At 42.1% G+C, this 25,761-nt stretch overlaps 1 protein-coding gene across 3 annotated transcripts in view; it reads left to right on the top strand.

The window, feature by feature from the left end:
• The window catches only part of LOC141147467 (tight junction protein 2-like), a 70,727-nt gene that overhangs the window by 22,131 nt on the left and 22,835 nt on the right, over window positions 1-25,761 (top strand). For all 3 annotated transcript variants that reach the window (XM_073634712.1, XM_073634719.1, XM_073634709.1), the window contains 3 exons: window positions 14,569-14,622; window positions 18,821-18,945; window positions 23,884-23,986. In XM_073634712.1, the coding sequence (XP_073490813.1) occupies window positions 14,569-14,622; window positions 18,821-18,945; window positions 23,884-23,986 (282 nt within the window). The remainder of the gene's footprint in view (window positions 1-14,568; window positions 14,623-18,820; window positions 18,946-23,883; window positions 23,987-25,761) is intronic.

The following is a 25,761-nucleotide window of genomic DNA, read 5'->3' as shown; positions in this document are numbered from 1 at the left end:
GTGATCCGGCCAGACCGCGTTGCACACCAGCCACTGCTTTGTGATGCAGCAACTGTTGTGAATTAGCCCTAAGGCCTGATTCACACCTAATGCATTTTTAGTGCTTTTCGCATTTTGCAGATTTGCACTACAGAACGTGTTCCATAGGGAACCATGTTAATTGGACTGTAGTGCAAGCCTGCAAAAAGCACTAAAAATGCATAGGTGTGAATCAGGCCTTAGACTACAGCATAAAGTGAAGTAGACAAATTTGGAATATCTTGCTAATGAAGTCTGTGATTGATACAAGAAAGGATTCAAGTCAAAGGCTAGACAAGCTTGCATATATAGTAGACTGATGCTTTTAACTTGTTTAAAGAAAATAAGTAATTTTGAAACTGTTAGGCCTCATGCACACGAGACGCTGGTGCAAACTCTGCTGAACACATTTTTAAAAGCTGAAACATGCGTTTAGAAACGCCCGTTTTGCCGCGTTTGCAAGCCGCGTTTAGCCGTGTTTGCATCTAAAAGCGTCTGCAGAGAATGACATTTTGCGACCCAACTTTGGGGCCCCGTATCTCGGGGCCACTTGGTGCTAGTGACCCCAAATTTGGATATGTTGTCCACTGTGTTTGCACACCAAATTTGGGGTTCCTAGCACCAAGTGGCCCCGAGATATGGGGCCCCAAAGTCGGGTTGTAAAAACACTTATAAACGCGGTACCGGCGTTTAGCCGCGTTTGGCGTCTGAAACGTGGAAAACTTTTGCGTCTGAACCCATTTTTTTTGCTTCTGGAAAAATGAGATTAAACGTAACTGCCTAAAAACGCCAAAAAACAAGACTGTGTACATGGACACATAGGATAACTTTGAATGGGTTTAGGGGCAGTTGAAAAAAGTGTCCAGCTGCCTCTGAACGCGAGTTTAACAGCGTCTCGTGTGCATGAGGCCTTACTAAAATCATCTACACATATATTTATTTAAAAAAAAAACACCTTTTTGTAAGAGTGGGTGCTTAGTGACTTGTGTAATTTTAAATATGGGTAATCAGTTTACTTTTGGCAGTTCAAAATGGCAAAGGGTCATCCTTCTTGTTTTTTGTGTGTGTTTTTTTTTTTCTCTCTCCACAGTAAGAAGTTTTAATTAAACTGTCTCCTGAAAAGTGCAACGTATATACCTGAGTGTTATTTCTGTCGTCCCAGCTGCTTCCTTTAAAAACATAAGGCCTGGGAGTTGCAGTTGAGTAAGAGGGCATGCATCCCAGGAATTTGGGAATTAATTTTCATGTTTCATTATCTAAGACATTTAATAGTATTTAATTTTGGCAAGTCAGTACTCATGCATGTAACTTCTTATGCCTTTTTGTATTGGATTTTGCTTAGCAGAATATATTTTGACATTCATTTTAATGTAGTTCAGCCAACACCTAACTAACTCTAAATCTACTGGCAGCCACTTTCTAAAACAAATCTATCTAACCCTGTAAAGAAAAAAATCACTATACTTACCTATTTTGCTGCCATTGCGGTGCAGTCTGGTCCCATCCCATGCTGAACTGTCAGCGGTGTTGTAGGAGTGATCAGGAGAGGCAGCCGACAATGAAAGCCCCAAAGTAACACTATGGGTGACATAATTTCACAGCCGTTGGCTCTCTCCTGCACACAATATCCACCGCTGGAGACCGGATCGGCTTCAGAAAGGATATGTATAGCGATATCATATCATCATCTTTACAGGGCTAGATCGATTATTTTTAGAATGTGGCTGCGAGTAGATTTTGAGTTCGTTTTTGGGTGAACTTCTATTTTAAGTAAAAGGACTGTAATATCAGTGATCTCTAGAAGTCTCTTGCAATGTTCCTTGTCTCCTGCAGCATATATGCAGACTTTGATCATTGACTTTAGCATGCTAGCAGTCTGAGCATTTACTGTAGCATGCCAGCAGTTTGATAATTTTACTTTAGCATGCTCACAGTCTCTGACCATCTTCTGAAGCATGCTTGCAGCCTCTGACCATCTACTGTAGGATGCTGGCAGACTCTGACATTTCCTGTGGCATGATCGCAATCTCTGGCCATCTCGTGAAGCATGCCTATACTTCCTTCTCCAGTTCCTGAAGCATGCCTGCACACTGACCAGCTCGTGCTCGTGCAGCTTCACTGTCTGGCCGTTTTATGTAGCAATACATATACTGAATATTGTATAATGCTTTGGTGTTGTCACTGGCTGCATTTGAAGTTCCCTATAGTAAGTAAGTTGATACCCACTAATCTAAATATTTGCATTCTATATGAAGTGGATATTTCTGCTGCTTATCTATTGAATTTGAATGGGTGACAGATAAATCTGCGCTTATATATAGGTGTGGTGAAGTAGTCTGACTGATTTTCTAAGGTGTTGTGACTAATATGATTTTCTCCTTTTCCAGTTAAACTTTTTAGCAAAGAGGTATGCATTGCCTTGTAAGGCAGGACTTGACAAATTTGCTTAGAATCTAGGAGCCAGCTAAAAGTTAGGAGCCGTTTTTTTAAATTGGCTGCCCAGCTCCCAGAACTGCATGTCCGGTTTTTGTTATAAGATTTAGCAAATAAGTTATTTTTCTCCTTCACTGATGTGCGCTGATAGGCTGCGCTGTTGAGATGGCACTTATGGGCACCAATAGGCAGCACTGAGATGGCACTGGCAGCACTGACAGGCAGCACTCCCTCACCTCAGCGGCGGTAAGGAACAGGTGACCGATCAAGCCCGCAACCTCAACACCAGCTGTCAAACTGGGAAGATGTTGGAGGTGGACGGGCAGTGAGAGCGAGCCACACATCACAGCACAATCCACCAGAGGGTGCTGGTTCGCAGAAATCACGTATCCCGTGCCAGCAGGCTGCAAAGCCCCGGCCAAAGTCATCTCACCTGCGGGGGTCCACGTTCCAGCTGCTGCGGTGTAGCCCATGCGCCAGGACGCAATTTCCAGTCGCCATTGCGACCTGGCGCCTGGGTTTTGTCAAGCCCTGTTATAGGGTATACCTGTAACATGACACCATAAGGGCCCTTTTACACTGATGCATTTTTGCTGTGTTTTTTTTACCTTGCTTAAAAAAAACGCAAGAAAAACATTCACTTTAAATTCTATGGGACTCTTCACACCACTCTGCTGTGAGTGCACTGTGTTTTGAAAAGTCCTGCTTGCAGCATATTTAGTGTGGTTTAGTGTGGTTTTCAAAACCACACCAAAAACTCAGGTCCCCATTGAAATCTATAGAAAGCGCAGCACAAAATGCATCTGCATTGCGTTTTTCGGTGTGTTTTTTGAGTCTTGTGTCCAAGTTTCACAGGTGCATGCTGGGTAAAACTCACTGGAAGCGCATCCTAAACGTGGCAGAAACGCATATGCGTGTTTGATGCATTTTTTTCAGCAGAGCAATGTTAAAGCAGCCTAAAGCTTCTCACGGGCATGAGAAGACCACATAAAAAAAATAGTGCAGAGCTAAAAACAAAAAAATAACACTAAAAATATATTGGGGTAATATCTGATAAATCAAAGACATATAAACAGTCCCAGCTCATATAGTATGAGAGCCAAGAATGATGTAAATGACACCAACAGGTAAGAATGATCTCCTCAGTAGTGATCAGAGTGCTCGGAAAATGTTGCAATTAATGTGCATCCTTATTAGTGCTTCCACCGCCATATATACAGGCTGCTCACCTCACGCGGTGGACCTCTGAATTAACATTTAGGTCATTCAGGCATTCTCCACAGGGGTAATCACAAGGTAAAAGTTTGCCTCCTAAACGGTCCGAGGATCGAAATCCAGCCTCATTCGTGCAGCAGCAGGATGATACTCTCATACACAGTTGATGGGAACATAGTAGTCATGTAAAATCAAGAAGACATACATAGTGCTCTCTATTTAACTAAAAGCATCTTTTATTTAAGGTAAAAAATGTTACTCACAAACACAGCACTTTATCCCCAGTGCTAGAATACATTACGTGTGTCAAACGTCTCATAAAGACTAGAAAGGTGGCTGTAATGACGTCATGGAGTCCTCCCGCATACGTATCGTCCCTGTGGGCGGGACTTCCTCAGCGAATTACGGTGGCTTGTGCGTCAATGTGCTTCGTAATTGGCATCTGGAGCCCGCCCCCACAGCGTGCATTGCCATAACGACAAGGACGCCTGAGAGGTGTAATTAACATCTGGGTGCCACCTCCTCATTGTATGCGTTCCCATACCGACACCTGATGGGCTGGAAGGCTTCGTCACATGACCAGCACACTAATCCAGCTCTACAACGAGGGCACCGGAGCCAGACAGCCTACTGCAGAGTATACACAATGCCCCTCTCTGGCCAGGCAAAACAATAAAAGGAAGACACGGCATAATCAGATCATGGCCGTGATCTATTAATTTAAAATTTTCAAAATAAAATGTCATGACAGCAACCTTTCTCATACATAAAATATATGCACATAACTAAAAACATTTAAAAAACTATTAAACCTTATTGTAGGGAAATCCTTTGTAACTCCAATAATTGGTCCTTATAATGTATCTTTGATATTTACCGATCTGAAATGTAACCATTCAGATCAAATTCCACGTTCAACCCTGTAGGTACCCCTACCTTTGTTTCATACGTGTAAAAGGATTCACGGTGACTCAGTTGCCGAACATAGTTGCCTCCCCTCCAATGATTGCTCACTTTTTCAACCCCCCAAAATTTAACCTCTTGGGGCTGCGATTGTGAAACAATCGAGAATGTTTGGAAACGTTGTGGGTTTTAAGACCCCCTAGCCTGCTTGCATGCAGGGCAACGGCCACATGCGTGAAAACCTGTTAAAAAATTGAAAATCCTGTTTTCAAAATGAACTGGGGGGTCAATGATGCCTGGGCCTAATTTGTCCTTTTTAATGAAGGGGCTTTCCTATATATAAATTGCGGACGTTCAGGTAGTACTGGGCCTAAAACCCTATCTTGCTTTAAAATGAGCCAGTGCTTATGGACAATTCTTTTGAATTTCCTATATTGAACGTTGTAATCTAAACTCATTCTCATGTTCGCAGATAAACTCCGATTAGACTTGGGGGCATTAGACACCAATATCTTCCTATCCAGGTTTCAAACTGTTTTCAATCTCTCTGTCTAAAGCAGGCTTGTCATAGCCTTTCTGCAAAAAAACAGGTAGACAAAACCGGAGACTGAGAGACAAAATCCCCTTCGTATGAGCAATTTCACCTTTAGGCATATAAATTGTCCCCTGGAGATATTACAAAGCCACCTGCTATGGTGGCAACTCCCCATTGGGATAAATGCATTTTGATCTGTAGGTTTGAAATGGTTAGTCATCTTGACTCGATCCCCATCCTTTGATATATCCAAATCAAGGAAGACCTTTCGGTCAACGCTGACTTTCCAAGTCAAAACTATATTTTTATTGCTGGCATTTGTTTCTGCATGAATGTATCAAGACCAGACTTATCTTCATCCCATACCATGGTGAGATCATTGATATATCTCTAATGGCAGACAAGCTCAGGGGGTCTGTTCTTAAATATGGCTTCTTCCTCAGAGTGCGCCTTGAAGAGATTGGCTAAACTGGAAGCAAACCGGGCCCCCATCGCTACTCTCCCGGTTTGAAGATAGAATTGTCTGCCATACCAGAAGTATTTCCTCGACAAGCAGAATCTCAGGCTATCAATCAAAAAGTTCTTATCTCTTCTGGATAGACCAGATTTACTAAAGGCCCACTGCACTAAGGATAAAGCATCCTCATGGCCAATAATGGTGTAGAGAGCTGACATCAGCTGTAATCATGAAACTGGAGGCGGAGACTGTAAAGGTCAGTTCACACTGAGGCAGCACCACTTACAGCGCGACTGCCTCAGGCGACCCAATACACGACTCAGCGGCGACTTGCAAAACGACTTTTGTATAGAAGTCAATGCAAGTCTCCCCCAAAGTCGTACAGGAACCTTTTTCTAAGTCGGAGTGACTTGCGTTGCGCCGATTAGAACGGTTCCATTGCAGAGAACGGGACGCTACTTGTCAGGCGTATAGGTCGCCTGACAAGTCGTCCCAGTGTGAACTGAGGCTTAAGGATTCGAGAATTTGAATGATATGCTTTGTATGCTTCAAAAACGCATTTGTTTTAATGACCAAGGATTGAAGTAAAGTGTCTGTGTATTGACCCTGCCTCAAAGAGACTAAGTCAATACCGTTCACTATGGGTCTCCCTGGTGGATTGACGCAATCTTTGTGAACTTTTGGCAAAAAGTAAATTATAGGTGTTCGACAAAATAAAGGATCTAAGTATAGTGCTTCTTTCGTATTCTGGACTCCTACATGTTTCCCTCTCTCGATCAAGAAGTGTAGCTCTTCCTTGAACTGTAACATGGGGTCCTTAGTCATTACTCTATATGTATTGGCATCACTAAGTTAAGTTCTCCATTTTGTTCTTAAAATACACCTTACTTAACACAACCAGACCCCCCCTCCTTTGTCCGCTGGACGTACCACCAGGTCTTTCCTGTCCATTAATGATTCTATACCATTCTTAATATATGAAGAGTGTATGAGAGTATCGTCCTCCTGCTGCTGCACTAATAAGGCTGGATTTCGATCCTCGGACCATTTAGAGGCAAATTTTTTACCTTGTGATTACCCCTGTGGGGAATGCCTGAATGACCTATCTGTTAATTCAGAGGTCCACAGCGTGAGTTGAGCGGCCTGTATATACGGTGATGGAAGCAATAATAAGGATGCACATTAATTGCAACATTTTCCGAGCACTCTGATCACTACTGAGGAGATCATTCTTACCTGTTGGGGTCATCTTTTACGCCATTCTTGGCTCTCATACTATATGAACTGGGACTGTTTATATGTCTTTGATTTATCAGATATTACCCCAATATACTTTTAGTGTTATTATTTTTGTTTTTAGCGCTGCACTATTCTATTTTATATGCTTATTCAAGGATTGCTATATATTGGCCTTGACAGCTGCTTATGATAGGATTGTTATTGTGGTTTTACGCTGAGTGAACCCCTCTGCTTACCATGAGAAGACCACAACCTGATCTGGCCATTATTCTTTGGGTGGGGACATTCTAGAAAATTTTTGCTGATTGTCAAATCATCTGCTTGCTCCAGTTTCCTGCTACCCTCTCCATTGAAATAGCTGGTTTTGCTTAGATGAGCGTTTGCATTTATCTGAATACCTAAAGGCTTTTGAATTATGCATGTATGGTAGGTCACATCTATCTAAAAAAAAAAAAAATCACAGGTAAAGCTTACTGATGGGGATTATCCGCTTAAAACTGTTTTTTAGTTCAGTTTTTAGCTACAGGTAGAGCAAAATCATAATTTTGTCTTTTTATATGTCTATAGCTCTACCTTTCTAATCTCTGGGTCTGTTCTTTGTTTTTCCCACTTAGATTTGTCTTCCTGTTATTACACCTGCATTATCTATAAATAAAAAAAAATCCAGCAGGAAAGGCGCTACCTGGATCCAGGCATACTCAACCACATTTGCTGGCAATGGCCCTTGTCTTTTGTGCAACTTCTTCTGTTTTCTGGCAGTGAGCACAAAGAATAAAGGCCAGTGTATGCAAACTGAAAATCTTCAGTTATGTATACGATATGATGGTTTTTATTACCTGCTTTGGGGAAAAGAAAATCCGTCACCCACAACATGCGCGACCCCCCCCCCCCCGCTGTGGGGACAAAGCTCTGCATGGTTTACATATGCAGAGCTCCATCCAGCCTCTCTCCTTGATGATCAGCGGGTGCCAGCAGACATCCATTGGCCAGCACCCGCTGATAGGTCTCTGCTGTAATTAGTCAGCGGCACACGCCCCCTACCTGGAAGTGCCGAATCACGTATTCTGCACAGAGCAGCCGCCTTCCATTGGGTTTTACATAGACTTATATAGACTTAGAAAATTGTGCAAATTTTCTTTCTTGCAACCCGTGGCCGTATACGTTTTCCCATGACCATAAGAAATTAACATTCTGGCCTGTAGAATGCATTCACACTCAAAAACCCTTCGTGCATAAACACACATACATTCTGTAACATTAGTCATATTTTTTTTGCCAAATTCTGGCAGAAAAACTGCTGCTTATTTTTATAAGCCTGTGTGCATGAGGCCTTTTATATAGGCTTTATAGCCACTTGCCGACCCACCACAGTACAAGCACTGTAACGTACCTGTACAGCTAGGCTTTCTTCCAGGTCTGCTCGCACACATGCGTGTGTTCCCCCCGGAAATCCTTGTCATGAAGGGGGTTGAAATCTTTCAGTGGATAGAGAAGAAAGCGCTGCTGGAATAAATGCGAAAGTAGGTGCTAAAAGTTATATGGGTAAACCTAGGTTCACATTGATGCGATTTTACATGTCAAATCGCATGCCAAATCGGCGTCTACTGCCAATGGCACTGTCCGAATCCGTGCAACGCCGATTTTGCCGCACCGATTGCCAAAAGTAGTTTCTGTACAACTTTTGATGACTTCAGGGGGTGATTTTTCAATAGACATCTGTGCAGGAACCCGCACAGATGTCTCTGAAATCGCCCCCAAAGTCAGACTGACATGCGAGTATGAAATCGTGCGCGTTCAGCTGAACTTGCACGATTTTTATTCCGCAGCAGTTTGAACCTAGGCTAAAAAGCAACAAATATACATCCCAACAATGAGTTGATATAGTTCAGGGGTAGGCAACCTTTTGAGCGCATTGTGCCGAAAAATGTTTTTAAAGAAATTGAGCGTGCCAATCTTATAACCAAGAAACTTCACACTCTCAACTTCACACTCTCAATTTCACACTCTCAATCACGAAAATGATTTTTTAGAAAGTAAACGCTGAAAACTACTTGAGTAATAGTGACAAATTAACATCCTGCACTCTCAGGCCCGGTTCACACTAGTGTGATGTGAGAACCCTGCGAACTCAGTGCGGGTTCCCTCATCACACCTGAATTGCACAGTGGTTCACACTAAGATCTGCGAACCACTGCGGGCGTCAATGTAAACTTAATGACACCCCCAGATCGTTTCGCAGACCGCAGTGCGAACTGTGAAGTGGTGCAGGAATCGGATCGCATGAGTGTGAACACCCATGCAATCCAATTCCACTGCGAACCAGAAAAGGGTCCTGCACCATTTTGGTGCGAATGTGATGCGATTTTAGCCATACAGTTTGTACAGCCATTGCATGTAATCTGAACAGCAATGCGGTGCGAATCACATGCAATGTCTGGCATCGCACTAGTGTGAACCGGGCCTCACATCTCAGATCAGCCCAAATTCCTGCAACTCCACACTTCAGATCGGTCAAAATTCCTGCACCTCCAGTCCTCAGATCACTGCTCCACCGCTGTACCCCCACACTCTATCTCGCCTCTGAACCACCTTCTCATCTGTCCTAACACTAAACCCATCTACTCATCTGCCCCACCACTGTAATCCCCTTGCTCATCTGTCCCATCACTGTACCCCCCCTTGCTCATCTGTCCCATCACTGTAACCCCCCTTGCTCATCTGTCCCATCACTGTACCCCCCCTTGCTCATCTGTCCCATCACTGTACCCCCCCTTGCTCATCTGTCCCATCACTGTACCCCCCCTTGCTCATCTGTCCCATCACTGTACCCCCCCTTGCTCATCTGTCCCATCACTGTACCCCCCTTGCTCATCTGTCCCATCACTGTACCCCCCCTTGCTCATCTGTCCCATCACTGTACCCCCCCTTGCTCATCTGTCCCATCGCTGTACCCCCCCTTGCTCATCTGTCCCATCGCTGTACCCCCCCTTGCTCATCTGTCCCATCGCTGTACCCCCCCTTGCTCATCTGTCCCATCGCTGTACCCCCCCTTGCTCATCTGTCCCATCGCTGTACCCCCCCTTGCTCATCTGTCCCATCGCTGTACCCCCCCTTGCTCATCTGTCCCATCGCTGTACCCCCCCTTGCTCATCTGTCCCATCGCTGTACCCCCCCCCTTGCTCATCTGTCCCATCGCTGTACCCCCCCCCCTTGCTCATCTGTCCCATCGCTGTACCCCCCCTTGCTCATCTGTCCCATCGCTGTACCCCCCCCCTTGCTCATCTGTCCCATCGCTGTACCCCCCCCTGCTCATCTGTCCCATCGCTGTACCCCCCCCCCCTGCTCATCTGTCCCATCGCTGTACCCCCCCCCCCCTTGCTCATCTGTCCCATCGCTGTACCCCCCCCCTTGCTCATCTGTCCCATCACTGTACCCCCCCCCTCGCTCATCTGTCCCATCACTGTAACCCCCCCCCTCGCTCATCTGTCCCATCACTGTACTCCCCCCTCGCTCATCTGTCCCATCACTGTACTCCCCCTGCTCATCTGCCCCACCACTGTACCCCCCCTGCACATCTGCCCTACCACTGTACCCTCTTCTTATCTATGATATGCGCGATATGCAGAGTGGTGCAAGAAAGCAGAGATGAGATACCTCTACATTAGAGGTCGACTGATATATCAGCTGATTTTTGGCATTTTTTGAATTAATCGGCATAGGCCGATTAATTTATGCACTAGCCGGTTCACACGGGCAATCCGACTTGCGGAGCAACTCAGCGCAACCCTGCACAGCATGACTTCAGCGCAACTTGCAAATGACTGCTGTAATGGAAGTCAATGCAAGTCCCCTGAAGTCTCCCTGTTGGAGCAATTTAAGGCTCTCCTATCTGGGCAGCCTGCCAAGTCTGAGAACGTCGCTGGTAAAAGAAGAAAAGAGACACAATGGGGGTTATTTACGAAAGGCAAATCAACTTTGCACTACAAGTACAAAGTGCACTTGAAATTGCACTGAAAGTGCACTTGGAAGTGCAGTCGCTGTAAATCTGAGGGGTAGATCAGAAATGAGGGGAAGCTCTGCTGATTTTCTTATCCATTCATGTGTAAGCTAAAATGCTGTTTATTTATTTTCCTTGCATGTCCCCCTCAGGTCTACAGCGACTGCACTTCCAAGTGCAATTTCAGTGCACTTTGCACTTGTAGTTGGCACTTGTAGTGCAAAGTGGAGGGTTATTTACTAATCAAAGGAATGAACTCCGGTGTGTAGATCCCAGTTTAACCATTTAACCACTTAAGCCCTGGACCATTTGGCTGGCCAAAGACCAGAGCACTTTTTGCTATTCGGCACTGCGTCGCTTTAACTGAAAATTGCGCGGCCGTGCGAAGTGGCTCCCAAACAAAATTGACGTCCTTTTTTTTTTTTTTTTTTTTTTTCCCCCACAAATAGCTTTCTTTTGTACGTCGACACATTGGCAACGGTGGACAAATGGGTGTACCTGTATGTCCCCTTTAAGAGGTGGGATAGCAGGCGCGCGGGACCAGTGGATTCGATGTCACGGAGCCTCAGAACGGGGAAGTGCCTATGTAAACAAGGCATTTCCCCGTTTTGGCTTGTCATGACAGAGATCATGTTCCCTGTCATCGGGAGCAGTGATCGCTGTCATTTGACTTGAAGCCCATCACTCCCTGGGACACACTTGATCCCTTTATCGTCCCCTAGTAGTTAACCCCTTCACTGCCAGTGTCGTTTACTCAGTAATCAGTGCATTTTTATAGCACTGATCGCTGTATAAATGACAATGGTCCCAAAATAGTGTCCGATGTGTCTACCATAATGTCGCATTCTCGATAAAAATTGCAGATCGCCGCCATTACTAATAATAAGAAAAAGAATTAATAAAAATGCCATAAAACTATCCCCTATTTTGTAGACGCTATAACTTTTGCGCAAACCAATCAATATACGCTTATTGCGAATTTTTTTTTCCCAAAAAATATGTAGTAGAATACATATTGGCCTAAACTGAGGAAAAAAATTAGTTTTTTTTTATATATTTTTGGGGGATATTTATTATAGCAAAAAGTAAAAAATAATGCTTTGCTTTTTTTTTTTTTTTTTTTTTTTTTTTTTTTTTTTTTTTTTTTTTTTCAAAATTGTCGCTTTTTTTTGTTTTGTTTTGTTTATAGAGCAAAAAATAAAAACCACAGAGGTGATCAAATACCACCAAAAGAAAGCTCTAATTGTGGGGAAAAAAAGGACTTCAGTTTTGTTTGGGTGCAACCACGCAATTGTCAGTTAAAGCGACGCAGTGCCGAATCGCAAAAAGTGCTCTGATCAGGAAGGGGGTAAAATCTTCCGGGGCTGAAGCGGTTAATTAACCACTTACCGACCGGCCACTGTATATATACGTCATTATTTTGAAGATGGATATCTCAGTAATGGCAGCAGCTGCTGCCACAACCGAGGTATCCATCTTTAGGGCCGGCGGTTCTGTACACAATAATGGTGGTCTCTGTGGCGGGTTCGCCGCGAGATCACCGTTATCGGCCGCAGGAGAGGTGCCCACCCCCCTCCTGCGCCCTCCACTGCTTACCGTAGCCGTCGGTAGCGGCAGAGGCGATCGGGTCCTCTCATTTCCTAGGTATGGAGACGAGTGAGGCCAAGATGGCCCCCACCCGTCTCCATACCATAGGAGGGCAGAAGTGACGTCATGACATCAGCTCCGCCCATTTGTCTTAAAGGCACATTTTTTTTTTGTCTTTTTTTTTAAACGACTTATTTGTACTTTAATGCAGAAAAAAAAAAAAAAATATGAGATCTGAGGACTTTTTGACCCCAGATCTCATATTTAAGATGGCCTCTCATGTTTTTTTCTATTACAAGGGATGTTTACATCCCTTGTAATAGGAATAAAAGTGATCCAAATTAAAAAAAAAAAAAAAAAAAAACCAGTGAAAAAAGATATAAAATAAGGTTAAATAAATAACATTTTTTTTTTTTAAAGCGCCCTGTCCCGACGACCTCATGTGCAGAAGTGAACGCATACGTGACTAGCGCCCGCATATGAAAACTGTGGTCAAACCACACATGTGAGGTGTCGCCGCAATCGTTAGAGCGAGAGCAATAATTCTAGCTCTAGACCTCCTCTGTAACGCAAAACATGCAACCTGTAGAATTTTTTTAAACGTTGCCTATGGAGATTTTTAAGGGTAAAAGTTTGATGCCATTCCACGAGCGGGCGCAATTTTGAAGCGTGACATGTTGGGTATCAATTTACTTGGCGTAACATTTATTTTACAATAAATACAATATATATTTACAATATTTCACAATATAAAAAAAAATTGGGCTAGCTTTACTGTTTAATTTTTTTTATTAAAAAACCTGTTTTAAACATGTAAACACCTCAAATCCAAAACGAGGCTGGTCCTTAAGTGATTAATAAAAAAATAGAATAAACAGTAAAGTTAGCCCTTTTTTTTTTTTTTTTTTTTGGTCCAAACGTTTTGATTACCTGTTTTTGTGTATTTAATATACATTTTTTTTAAATCTAAATTCTACATACAAGTGCACTGATTGGAGGCTTGTTGTGTTTAATAAATGTTTAATTTAAGAAATTTTCCTTATCACTTCCTATTACTTAACGGTTTTAGATTTTATGAGATAAATGGGGAAAAAAAAAAAAAAAGAAAAAATCGGCCTAACATGTCGGCCCAAAAAATCGGCATCATATATCGGCCACTTCTAAATATCTGCGTCGGCCAGAGAAAAACCCATATCGATCGACCTCTACTCTACATGTCCTGGCACGCTCATCCCTGCTAATATACCTCTCCCATCCAGCCCACGTGCTTGTATGTGACATCACACACAAGCATCTGGAATGGATACGCAATGATGAGCTCAGGTCAGGGGCATTTTCTGAAAGCAGTGGGCCTGTGTGCAGCAGGAGAGAAAAAGTGCGACACGGAGCATTGCAGCAAAAGTTGGGCATGATTTTCATTGCACTGAATAGAATACTGGCTGTGGCTGAGGGGTCAGTAGTAAGTGACATAATAAATATAATATTTCTCAATCACAGTGAAATCCTTTCTTTCTGAGATTGGCAGTGGCAACCAAGCGAATCATCTTCCTCCAGATGGTGGGTGTTACTAGCAGAACTGTGATTGGCTTTAGCAGTGGCCAATTACAGTCCTCCTCCTGGAAACGGGGACCGCCTCCTAGCAGGACTGCACCCAATCTCTTCCCCATCACAAGAGCTAGAGATCGCAGCTACAGCAAAGTTAGTGAACCAAACAATGTTTCCCAACTTTTACAATGTGTGGGGGCACAGTCGCGATCCCCCCCCTCCAGTGCAGGGTTGCCTATCCCCGATATAGTCTGTCCAGTGATCCAAGCTTTGTGGTGTCAGGTTAAGTGAGTGCTGTAAGTGCACATACTGGAGTTTGAAGGAATGCAGCAGAAAGCACGCAGCCCACTTGCAGTAAATATGAGAACATCACATGACTGCCTAAAAAAACCAGCTTGAATATTCATTTTCAATTTCCAAGTATCTGTCTCCACATGTTTCTTCTCAAACAAATATTCCCCAGAAACTGCATGATTAGGACTCCAATCAACTATTAAGGGCAAAGAGCACTGCATAAATATAAACGGGGACATTTTCACAAGGAAACGGCATTTCAGTGCTCAGGGACAAGGGTACATTACTATGACCTCTCTCGCTCTCGCTCTGATTTTCATGGTTTTTATTTTTTTCTTTTAACAGGGATTTGGACTAGAGGACACAGTATGGGAGCAGTACACTGTCACGTTACACAAGGTAAAACTTGTACACTTTTTGTGTTATCATTTCTATTTTATTTTAATAGCAATATTGTAGTGGTATGTTGACCTTCAGCTTTTTATTCAGTTGAATAGGATAGAGACCTTCACAAACACATGCTCATTAATCAGCGCATAATTGTTTTCAATGTGCTCTTACTATAAAATGACTGCTGAACAACACATTTCCTGCTCCCTCTTGAGCCAATCTAACAGTGCTCTATGACTTCTTCAAAGTGGAATTAAACTCTCTCAATCAACATTTATTTTTAATCCTTATGCTGCTAGCATTGGTTAATAGATAGGCAGGTATATCAGTTCTCGTTTTTAACCTTTTTTTGTAACAATTCCTCAGTTGCTTCCTGGTTTCTGGCCTAGGCCAAATTGATGTCATACATCAGTGGTCATCAACCCTGTCCTCAGGACCCACTAACGGGCCAAGTTTTATGTATTACCTTGGGGAGATGCAGACTAGAATACTGCAATCACTGAGCAGCAAATGATATCACCTGTTATGTATGTCAGTTATCTTGCAAACCTGGCCTGTTAGTGGGCCCTGAGGACAGGGTTGCTGACCACTGTAATACATCCCAGGAGTATCCATGGGTTTTTGTTTTTTTTTTATCGGAAGGAGGGGCTTTCTTAGCTAAGCACACCCTCCTGTCTGCATGCCTGAACTAAGGGCAGATGGATTCCAAGAAGAAAATCCTACAACAGCTTTCCTTACTCAAGATGACCATGGCTAGAAATGCCAGGGGGGTGTTTATGTGATTTTTCAACCAAATAAAGCAAGAAAACATGGATGGATGGGGAGAGTTTTGCTTTTGAATATTAAAAATAATTGAAATGGCATATTCACCTTGTGCTGAGATACAATTAAGTTCCGCTTTAAGTAGGTGTGGCCCTCAGTAGACATAATGTGACGGTGTAAGTAAGACTATTCTTCTGCACCAACCAAGTCAAGCCTCCAGTACCAAATAAGCCCTGCATTCTCCCTGAAAACTGCATGGCATACATCAGTAGCAGTGAGGTTAATACGTATATATTTCTGCTTTTGTAAATGCAATGCATGACACAGCATATTTTTTAATTTAAATTGTTTGAGCAACAGTTTGTGTTTTGCAACATAAATACATTTAAATTGTTTTAATCATCATTGCTCATTTAATCCAAGTTCAGACCATTCACTTGATAACCTTATTTATTTATACAGTATCTCAAAGGTGAGTACACCCCTCACATTTTTGTACATATTTTATTATATCTTTTCATATGACAATACTGAAGAAATTATACTTTGCTACAATGTAAAGTAGTGAGTGTAGAACTTGTATAACAGTGTAAATTTGCTGTCCCCTCAAAAAATTCAACACACAGCCATTAATGTCTAAACCGCTGGCAACAAAAGTGAGTACACCCCTAAGTGAAAATGTCCAAATTGGGCCCAAAGTGTCACTATTTTGTGTGGCCACCATTATTTTCCAGCACTGCCTTAACACTTGGGCATGGAATTCACCAGAGTTTCACAGGTTGCCACTGGAGTCCTCTTACACTCCTCCATGATGACATCATGGAGCTGGTAGATGTTAGAGACCTTGCACTCCTCCAGCTTCCGTTTTGAGGATGCCCCACAGATGCTCAATAGGGTTTAGGTCTGGAGAAATTCTTGGTCAGTCTATCACCTTTACCTCAGCTTCTTTAGCAAGGCAGTGGTTGTCTTGGAGGTGTGTTTGGGGTTGTTATGTTGGAATACTGCCCTGTGGCCCAGTCTCTGATGGGAGGGGATCTTGCTCTGGTTCAGTATGTCACAGTACATGTTGGAATTCATGGTTCCTTCAATGAACTGTAGCTCTCCAGTGCCGGCAGCACTCATGCAGCCCCAGACCATGACACTCCCACCACCATGCTTGACTGTAGGCAAGACGCACTTGTTTTTGTCGTCCTCACCTGGTTGCCCCCACACACGTTTGACACTATCTGAGCCAAATAAGTTTATCTTGGTCTCATCAGACCACAGAACGTGGTTCCAGTAATCCATGTCCTTAATCTGCTTGTTTTCAGCAAACTTTTTATAGGCTTACTTGTGCATCATCTTTAGAAGAGGCTTTCTTCTAGGACTACAGCCATGCAGACCAATTTGATGCAGTGTGTGGCGTATGGTCTGAGCACTGACAGGCTGAACCCCACCCACCCCTTCAACCTCTGCAGCAATGCTGGCAGCACTCATACGTCTATTTCCCAAAGACAATCTCTGGCTATGACACTGAGCACGTGCACTCAACTTCTTTGATCAACCATGGTGAGGCCTGTTCTGAGTGGAACATGTCCTTTTAAACTGCTGTATGGTCTTGGCCACTGTGCTGCAGCTCAGTTTCAGGGTCTTGCCAATCTTCTTTTAGCCTAGGCCATCTTTATGTAGAGCAACAATTCTTTTTTTCAGATCCTCAAAGTTCTTTGTCATGAAGTGCCATGTTGAACTTCCAGTGACCAGTATGAGAGAGTGAGAGTGATAAAACCAAATTTAATACACCTGCTCCCCATTCACATCTGAGACCTTGTAACACTAACGAGTCACATGCCATTGGGGAGGGAAAATGGCTAACTGGGCCCAATTTGGACATTTTTACTTAGGGGTGCACTCACTTTTGTTGCCAGCGTTTTGACATTAATGGCTGTGTGAGTTATTTTGAGGGGGCAGAAAATTTACAGTTATACAAGCTGTGCACTCACTACTTTACATTGTAGCAAAGTATCATTTCTTCATTATTCTCACATCACATGAAAAGATATAATAAAATATTTACAAAAATGTGATGGGTGTACTCACTTTTGTGAAATACTGTATATATGTGTTAAAAAAAAAATTTTTTAAAAATAAATATATAGTGTGTGTGTGTGTGTGTGTGTGTGTAATATGGGTTATATTTGATGCATCAAAATGTATTTGATTTTCTACATGCATTGCTTCGTGGTCATTCGCAATTTAAACAGTATGGCAAGTCTGTTGGCTTTGATCAAACCCTGGTGTTTCTCACCTATGTTTTTATATGGAATTTCATATATGTTCATTTTAAATTTGCTGGTTGGTAGATTAGGCCAAAAGATACTGGCTACAAAATTCCCCAACAGCTCCTTGCTCCTTCACAGCTGGGTAAGATACCTGGCATTTTCTGCAATAGAGGGGAATTTTACCAGGCGCCCAGGCTTAACAACTATTCCTAGGTCTGAGCGCTATCACATGTTTAGGTGAGTGTTTTTCACTGCTTTCCTGGGTCACCAACATAGCTGACCTCAATCCGGAGCATTGGTAAGGTGAATATATAAGGGAAGACGATGCCCTTCCCTGTGATGCTGTCTTCTTGCCCTGCATGGGCAAAATGACAGTTTCTCTTTATGCCATTGCTCTCTGTAAAGAACAAGCTTTTTTCCAACACTTAAGGCTGAGTTCACATATATGCGAGTTGAATGCGTTTTAGACCGCATCCAATTTGCATTAAAAAAGAGAGCAAATTAGTGAAGAGCCCATGACGCCAATTGCTGGCTGGATAGACTGCACTCTACTCAAATACAGTATTTCATAAGTACCTGGGGAAAAAAATGGTAAACTTTTTATTATTTTTGGTCCTTAAATTAAATTAATAAATGGACAAAACTTCTATACATTTATTTTCATTTTCACACGCAAACTAGAACCCATGAAACCAAGGTCAAATTTATTAACCAAGGTTTGATTTATTGTAAATTCAGTGTAGTGCCCACACCAGATTCACATTGTCATTTTATAAAGTTGAAACGATGAAAAGGACTATTTTATTGTAGGCCACTGGTGACCTGCTTTTTTTTCCATAGTAGATAAACACAGGTCACTGCTAGGGCATGTAGTTTTCTATGAGCCCTGTTCATGCCACAGTGTGGGTGTCATGTTGTGGTAAAATGCAGCATTTTTACTGGATTGCACCGCATGTCATCACACAGCAGTGCAATGCACAGTGACATGAATGAAGTGTCCCTACATGACACTTCAAATACAATTTAAGAATAAAGTGTGAAATGTTAAAATGCATTTATTTGTTCAATACAGAGAAACATCTGTGGCATGTACAATTGATGGAAATGATATTGGTTTGTTTATAAAGCTTTCTTTGGTCCTCAATCATGCTTATGCTAATGAATATTATTTCTACTTTGTAACCTAGGATCCAAAAAAAGGATTTGGCATTGCGGTTTCTGGAGGGAGAGACAATCCACATTTTAATAATGGTGACAACTCCATTGTAATTTCAGATGTGCTTCTAGGAGGACCTGCAGATGGTTGCCTACAGTAAGTAATTTTTTTTTCAATATTTTATATTCAGAATTTTCACAAGAAAAGTGTACAAAAGTATTCAAAAAACATGTACAGTAAAAAATATATGCTAAATGGATGGATATCCGAACATTTTTAGGAAGAATATTACACCTACAGTAGACATTCTTCCAAATGGAAATCTTTGCTGGTGATATAGTTTATATTAACTGTGTCTCCATGGGGGAGCCCCCGTATCAGTTTATTATTCCTAATACGACATTGCATCTCAATAACTATATACCGTCAGGGACCTCCCACCTTTAACAAAGTCACAGTAAATGTCAATTTATAATTCTTAGATTGTAGGTGCATGTATGATTCACCGTATGTGTGAAAGAAGGGGATCCACATCTCCTTAGAGGTGCACCCCCTCCCTCATCGAATCAGACTCCATCCTACATGGGGATAATCCCCATTCAGGATTGTTAGGGACTAGGCCTAACAACCCTTGTTATACTGCAATGAACACTATATAAAGAGAGAGAGATTAGAGAGAGAGAGAGAGAGGTGATGTTGGAAGAAGAGCGTAAGAAATGACCCCGTGCCACGAGTCCCACAGCCCAGAGGTCGCTCTAATCAGGCATAGATCTAGGATCTCCAGACAGATACGTGACCCATGGGTCCCAGACTCTCAAACATCTTCATTCTATTGTTTCCATCGCTGTCATACGCTCATTAAGCATAATCCAGGAAAGTTTGTTTAAGCTGTTCGAAGGGCACTACAGACAATTTTCAAAATTTTGCAATTATAATATTGGCCAATATAAATGTTATGAGGCATCTCTGGGATTTTGACGCTTTCTCTATTTTGTAGCCTAGCAGCGCCTGTCTGAGATTTGACAAAGTTACTTTGGGTGAGAGTGGAAATGAAGTTATACACCCTAATTCAATACCACCTTACCTTAGGGCATCGCCACCATACATGATTGTTCACTCCTGTCCGCATCCACGTAAACACAAGGGAGACGCTTCTGGTACATAGGTTGCCAGCCGAGCTGGGACCATGTACCACCTCAGAAGTACTTTATAATTTGCTTCTATAATAGAAGTATTTATGAGTGACCGCGAGGCCCCCTGGGCTATAGTGTGCCACTCGTCCAGCTCAATACTTTCCTGGAGGTCAGCTTCCTATTTTTACATGTAGCCCTGTTTAATAGGGGAGCTAGTCAAGATGGTGTAAATTTCAGGCCCATGACCCCGATTTTTTTTTTTTTTTTTTTTTTTTTTTTTAATTGAACTTCTGACCCAAATATTCCATAGAGAACATGATCGCTATATCGGAGTTCCACGATAGAGTATTTAGAAAATGCTTTATCTGTGTATATCGGAAGTACTCCGAAACCAGCATTTGATATTTCTCTTCTAGGAACTTACATGTCAATACTCCCTTATGATCACATAAATCCGCTATACGTAGTAGACCTTTGTTAGTCCACCAATCAAACATCCTGGGGGTGAGGCCTGGGATGAAGTTCTTATTTTCAAATATAGAGGCCAGTGGAGTATGCAGGGATTTAAGCTTATAAGTTTTAGTTAACCTATGTGATGGAGAGTGCTGGGCGTAAAATTGGGGGTCGTTCCTTAGGTGACAGCCAAAGGATATGATAAATTGACCGTCCCTGACATGCATAGGCCCCCATCTGCACCCAAATTGGATGGGGCTGAGTAGAGTAAAATCTGGCTAGCTGGGCCAACTGTGCCGCATAATATTTTTTGCAAATCTGGAGTCCCCAACCCCCCCCTTTCTTTTTGGGAGTGAATAGTGTACGCTTGTTCACCCTAGGCCTCTTATCCCCCCAGATGAAGGATACAAGTTTTGTCTGAAATGCTATCAACTCTGAGCGAACCAGTGCCACTGGCAGCATGAGGAATAAATATAATACTTTTGGGAGAATATTCATCTTTACAGAATGCTGTCTGCCAAACCTTGATGGTCGATGAAGGCTGTTCATTGTTTGACTAGTGCAGGATAGTTTGGGAGTATAGAGTGTGCAAGGATAGAGTGAGATATGATTGTAAAGGCTTTGTTATAAAAAAAAAAAAAAAATGTGATACTTTCCTCCACTGTGCAGCTGATTTTGCACAGAGTGGCCCCGGACATCCTCTTCTGGGGTCCCTCGGTGGCTCTTGCGGCTCCTCCCCACACCAGATAACCCCCTAGGAGAAGCGCTCTCGGGGGGGGGTTACCTTGCGGGTGTGCTCCCGAGTTCAGCATTTGTGTCCATAGACACGAATGCCAGACTCGGCCCCAGTATCCGCTTCATTGGATTTGATTGACAGCAGCGGGAGCCAATGGCTGCGCTGCTGTCAATCTATCTAATCAAGAGTCGAGAACCCCGGGCAGAGGAAGAGCGCATCTCCGCCGGGTGAAATTCCAGGGCTCAAGTAAGTAAAAAGGGGGGGCGGGGGGGCCGGTCACTGCCAGGTGTTTTTTTTCACCTTAATGCATAGGATGCACCCCTTTAATGCCTAAATATGGGAGGGTCTCTGAGTGGCATATAAAACTGTAGGATTGTTTAGGGGTTGAGCGTGGTTTCCTCTAGAGAGATATTCATGGCCTGTGATTTGTCATGATTTATGTTAACAGCCAAGATGATGGAGAATGGTTTAAGTATAGCGTATGAGTTGGGGAGAGTGGTGATGGGGGACGAGACAATCATCAAAATGTCGTCCACAAAAAGGACACATTTATGTTCACTATTACCACGGATATCGATAGAGGAATTAATTTTTATCGCTAGTAGCTCTAGGGCCAGGACAAACCGTAAGTAATTTTTTGAAAATCATTTATCATTTTTCTTTTTTGAAAAACTTTTTTTTTCTGATCTGGAAACCTATGTCTGCCTAGATATTTGGTTATAGAAAATAGAACATTCAATTCTTTAATTTTACAATATCAGCTTTTAGATTATGGGGCTGACCTTTTCTATAATTAGTTACTTTAATATTTCATTATATAATTTCATACTCTGTCGTCTTGCCTTCATTATTCTTATAAAGGATAGTTTTAGACAATACGAGCTCTTTTCCAGTAAGCTGACTAATGTATGGACACATTTCTCAAGAAGGGTGTTTGTACTGTCCTGGCATTTTAGGGGCTCAAGTAATGAGATGGGCAGTCAGTGCATTAGGAATGATTACTTTTCATATACTACTAAACTACCACAGACTAATATATACTGATTTGGGTTATTTTTACCAAAGAAATGCAGCAGAATTAATTTTGGCCTAAATTTATGAAGAAAGATTATTTGCAACATTTTCTAACAGAAACTAAGTTTTTTTTTTTTTTTCAAAATTGTTGGTATATTGTTTTTCCTTATATAGTATATACAGTAGTGTTGCATGACTGAAAAATGGCCTGGGCAGGAAGGGGGTAAAAATGTCTGGTCTTGAGATGGTCAAGGTCTAGAGCCTCCTTCCTTCGCAAAGTGGTTTCAGCTTTTCACCTTAACCAGGACACAGTACGTTTTGTACAGCACCAGTACATTGGAAGGAGATTTCCCTTCATTGACTTGATGTAGTTTGAGCTATACGTGTCTACCTCAAAGCCACTGTCTCTATTAGGCTGATTCTCCTTATTCCTGATGGTCCTCATAAAGGGGAACCTGTTTCTCATTCGACCATTTCTCTGCGGTTTGATAAATTCATCATTGAAACTTTGGTCTTATATAGCTGGTTCCACACTTTTCTTGTCAGGGCACATTCTACTAGATCTGAGTAGTTTTTTGCATCGGGCAACTGTTTCTTATATTTGCAAGGCTGCCACGTGGTCGTCTTGTCACGTGTTTTATATGTTTTACTAGATGGATGTTACGTCTAAAGCCAGCATGGACATAAGTTCCTTCAGGAAGCTCTTTGAGCTACAGTCCCAGCTTGTTTATTGTATCGCCTCTTTGTGTTTTTGTTTGCTGTGTTGCCTATCTCCCAGTTGGACTGCTTTTGGGCTTACCAAATGAATCCTGTGTCCCCTCGTAAACAAGATATCTGTATTCACCAAAAAATCCTTTTCTGAAAGGAACAAAACTGAGGCATGCTGGAAAAAGGGAGGGTTGTACCAAGCTGGTCACTATGTTTTGTTTGCTAGTGTCCAAATCTTCCTTTAGGCAGCAGTATAACCTAAATGTTTTAGGCCTTTAATGAACTCCAAGAAAAGGATATTACAAGTGCAAAAACTGTTTTTTCTTTTTCTTTTTTTTAATGGCTTTGAACACTGCCTCAAAATACCGTAACGTATTTAGTTAAAATACTCAACTTTTCCTTTGGAATTTTCATGCCTCCCTGTCACCAAGCAACAGTTATTTATTTGAATTTAGAATAAAACTAGACCTGTAATGTTGGGTATTTATATATTGTATGTTTATTAGATTGTTTGTCAAAGTTCTTGTTCTCTTTATTCTTTGTTCTCTTTATAATATAATGGATACAAAAAATAAATAAAAAATTAGATCTATAACCGTGTAATTTCTCTTTGCTAAGCAAACCCTTTAAAGGGAACTATGGCTTATATGTATTCATTAAAATAAAAATATATCCTAATATACATTTTTTTTGAATACTTGCACATAAGCTATAGTTATGTTTTTATAGCAGAGAGAAATTACAAGACATGGTATATTAGAACTAAATTTGGGTTATGACACACAATTTAAAAAACAATAAAAAATACTATGTCACAAAGTCCCACCTAATGCAATTAAAAATAATGGAAGCATCTTCCTGTGAGTCAGCTTGGAGCTGAGATTTTTCATGCCTTAGCAATCTTGCTAAGTAGTAGTACTCATGAATACTTGCGTGTTATCAGCTAATAAAATAATTTCCAGCACTAGAGTAAAACAATAGCCAACTGAAGATTTTTTTTTTTTTAAAGACTTTTCTGCTAAGAGTAACTTATTTATATGACACTTTCAGAGAGAATGACCGTGTTCTTGTGGTAAATGGGACCCCTCTGGAGAATGTGCCACATTCGTTTGCAGTTCAGCAACTAAGAAAATGTGGGAAAACAGCTGTTCTGGTAAATATAACCATTATATTCTGATCATTAATTTTTGTTTATAAATAATGTAAAAAAGGTTAATACCCTAGGACAGTGATGGCTAACCTTTTTGAGCCCGAATGCCCAAACTGCGACACAAAACCAACTTATTTCTTTCAAAGTGCCAACACAGAATTAAACCTATCAGTGGCTCTGTACAGAGGATGGGACTGATCATGCATCTGAATGAGCCCTAAGGGACCAAAAACGTATGATTCTGCCAGATTTGCTCAGAATGCAGGGATCAGGAATGCGTTGTGCTCAGAATGCACTGTGCAACATACACTGACCTACCTGACACATGCACTGACAATTACACTCGCCTAGCTGACGACTGCACTCGCCTAGCTGACGACTGCACTCGCCTAGCTGACGACTGCACTCGCCTAGCTGACGACTGCACTCGCCTAGCTGACGACTGCACTCGCCTAGCTGACGACTGCACTCGCCTAGCTGACGACTGCACTCGCCTAGCTGACGACTGCACTCGCCTAGCTGACGACTGCACTCGCCTAGCTGACGACTGCACTCGCCTAGCTGACGACTGCACTCGCCTAGCTGACGAATACTTCCTGCACTACTCACATCCCCATCCCCCCCACACACAGTACGATGTAGATTGGAGGCATGTGACTGCCTGGCTGGGGGATTCCCTCGGCGTGCCAGTGGTGGCACGCGTGCCATAGGTTCGCCATCACTGCCCTAGGATATTGAGCTTTTGCAAAGAATGTCTCACAACAGCACCTTTTGAAAATGTGTATTTACAGATACTGACATAATTAGACTCTAGCTAATCAGTGTGCCAAGGCTCCCAGTAACAGAAACAAATTGGGCAGATTGTAGTCTACTGGTTGTATTCTCCTGTCATGTAAGGGAAGTGAAAATGAGAGATGGAATAATTCATTTTATCTCTGCCCAAACTCTGTCTTCTGAGAGTCCCAGTGGACTTTGGGATACCAATTCTCAGGAACAGTGTGAAGTTCAACATCACAGGCAGCAGGAAAATGTAAGTGTTCCCTCCCTCCTTTACAAGTATCTACTTCATATACTTTTATGACAAGGTCTTGTCTATCTGTGGGATTTTATTCTGGTCTTTGGCTAGTATGAGTGGTGAAACGCATGGAGTTTGTACCTAAACCAAAATGGAGAATTATCTACTAGTAGACTACAATTAGAACAAAGCAAATGCTATTGCAATATTAACAAGTCTTGATTACTGCATGGATTTGCTGGAGTGCTTGCCGGTAAAAACAAGTAAAACTTGTTTGAAAGAATAAGCTTTAACAGGTAGGTATGTTCCTCGATTGAAAACCACAACTGACACAATATAATACAGGGCTCTCAATCCTTACAATGGTAAAAAGCATAAAAGAGGTAGGAACCTAAGGCATAATTGCCTCTGGCTCCCTCACACTGCTAGACTTTTACAAGCTGTATTTGTTTATGGTTTTCTTGCTCCTGAAGATAGAAAATGTGCAAGTGGCTTTAGTTGCCATTACCTTGTGGATGAGTGGTCTTTTACAACCAGGAATGCTCATTCTTCAGCCCTAGGCAAAGCATGTGGAGTGCAGTCATTATGTAGCTATGGTAGGAGGACTGCCAAACTTCTATTATGTTTTGTTTGCTATTTTTTATGTTTTGAAGCTATTAATCTGATTTTTATCTGATACACACCGATGTCATTTGTACATTCCTGAGCATCATCTAAAAGGCAACAGCTGAGTGAATCTCCAAATGCTGATTATAATAGTCTG

The sequence above is a fragment of the Aquarana catesbeiana genome, linkage group LG01 (genome assembly GCF_042186555.1).
Source record: "Aquarana catesbeiana isolate 2022-GZ linkage group LG01, ASM4218655v1, whole genome shotgun sequence".
In the NCBI taxonomy this organism is placed as follows: Eukaryota; Metazoa; Chordata; class Amphibia; order Anura; family Ranidae; genus Aquarana; species Aquarana catesbeiana.
Note: the sequence above shows the minus strand (reverse complement) of the source record. Positions and strands in the feature narration are given on the sequence as shown.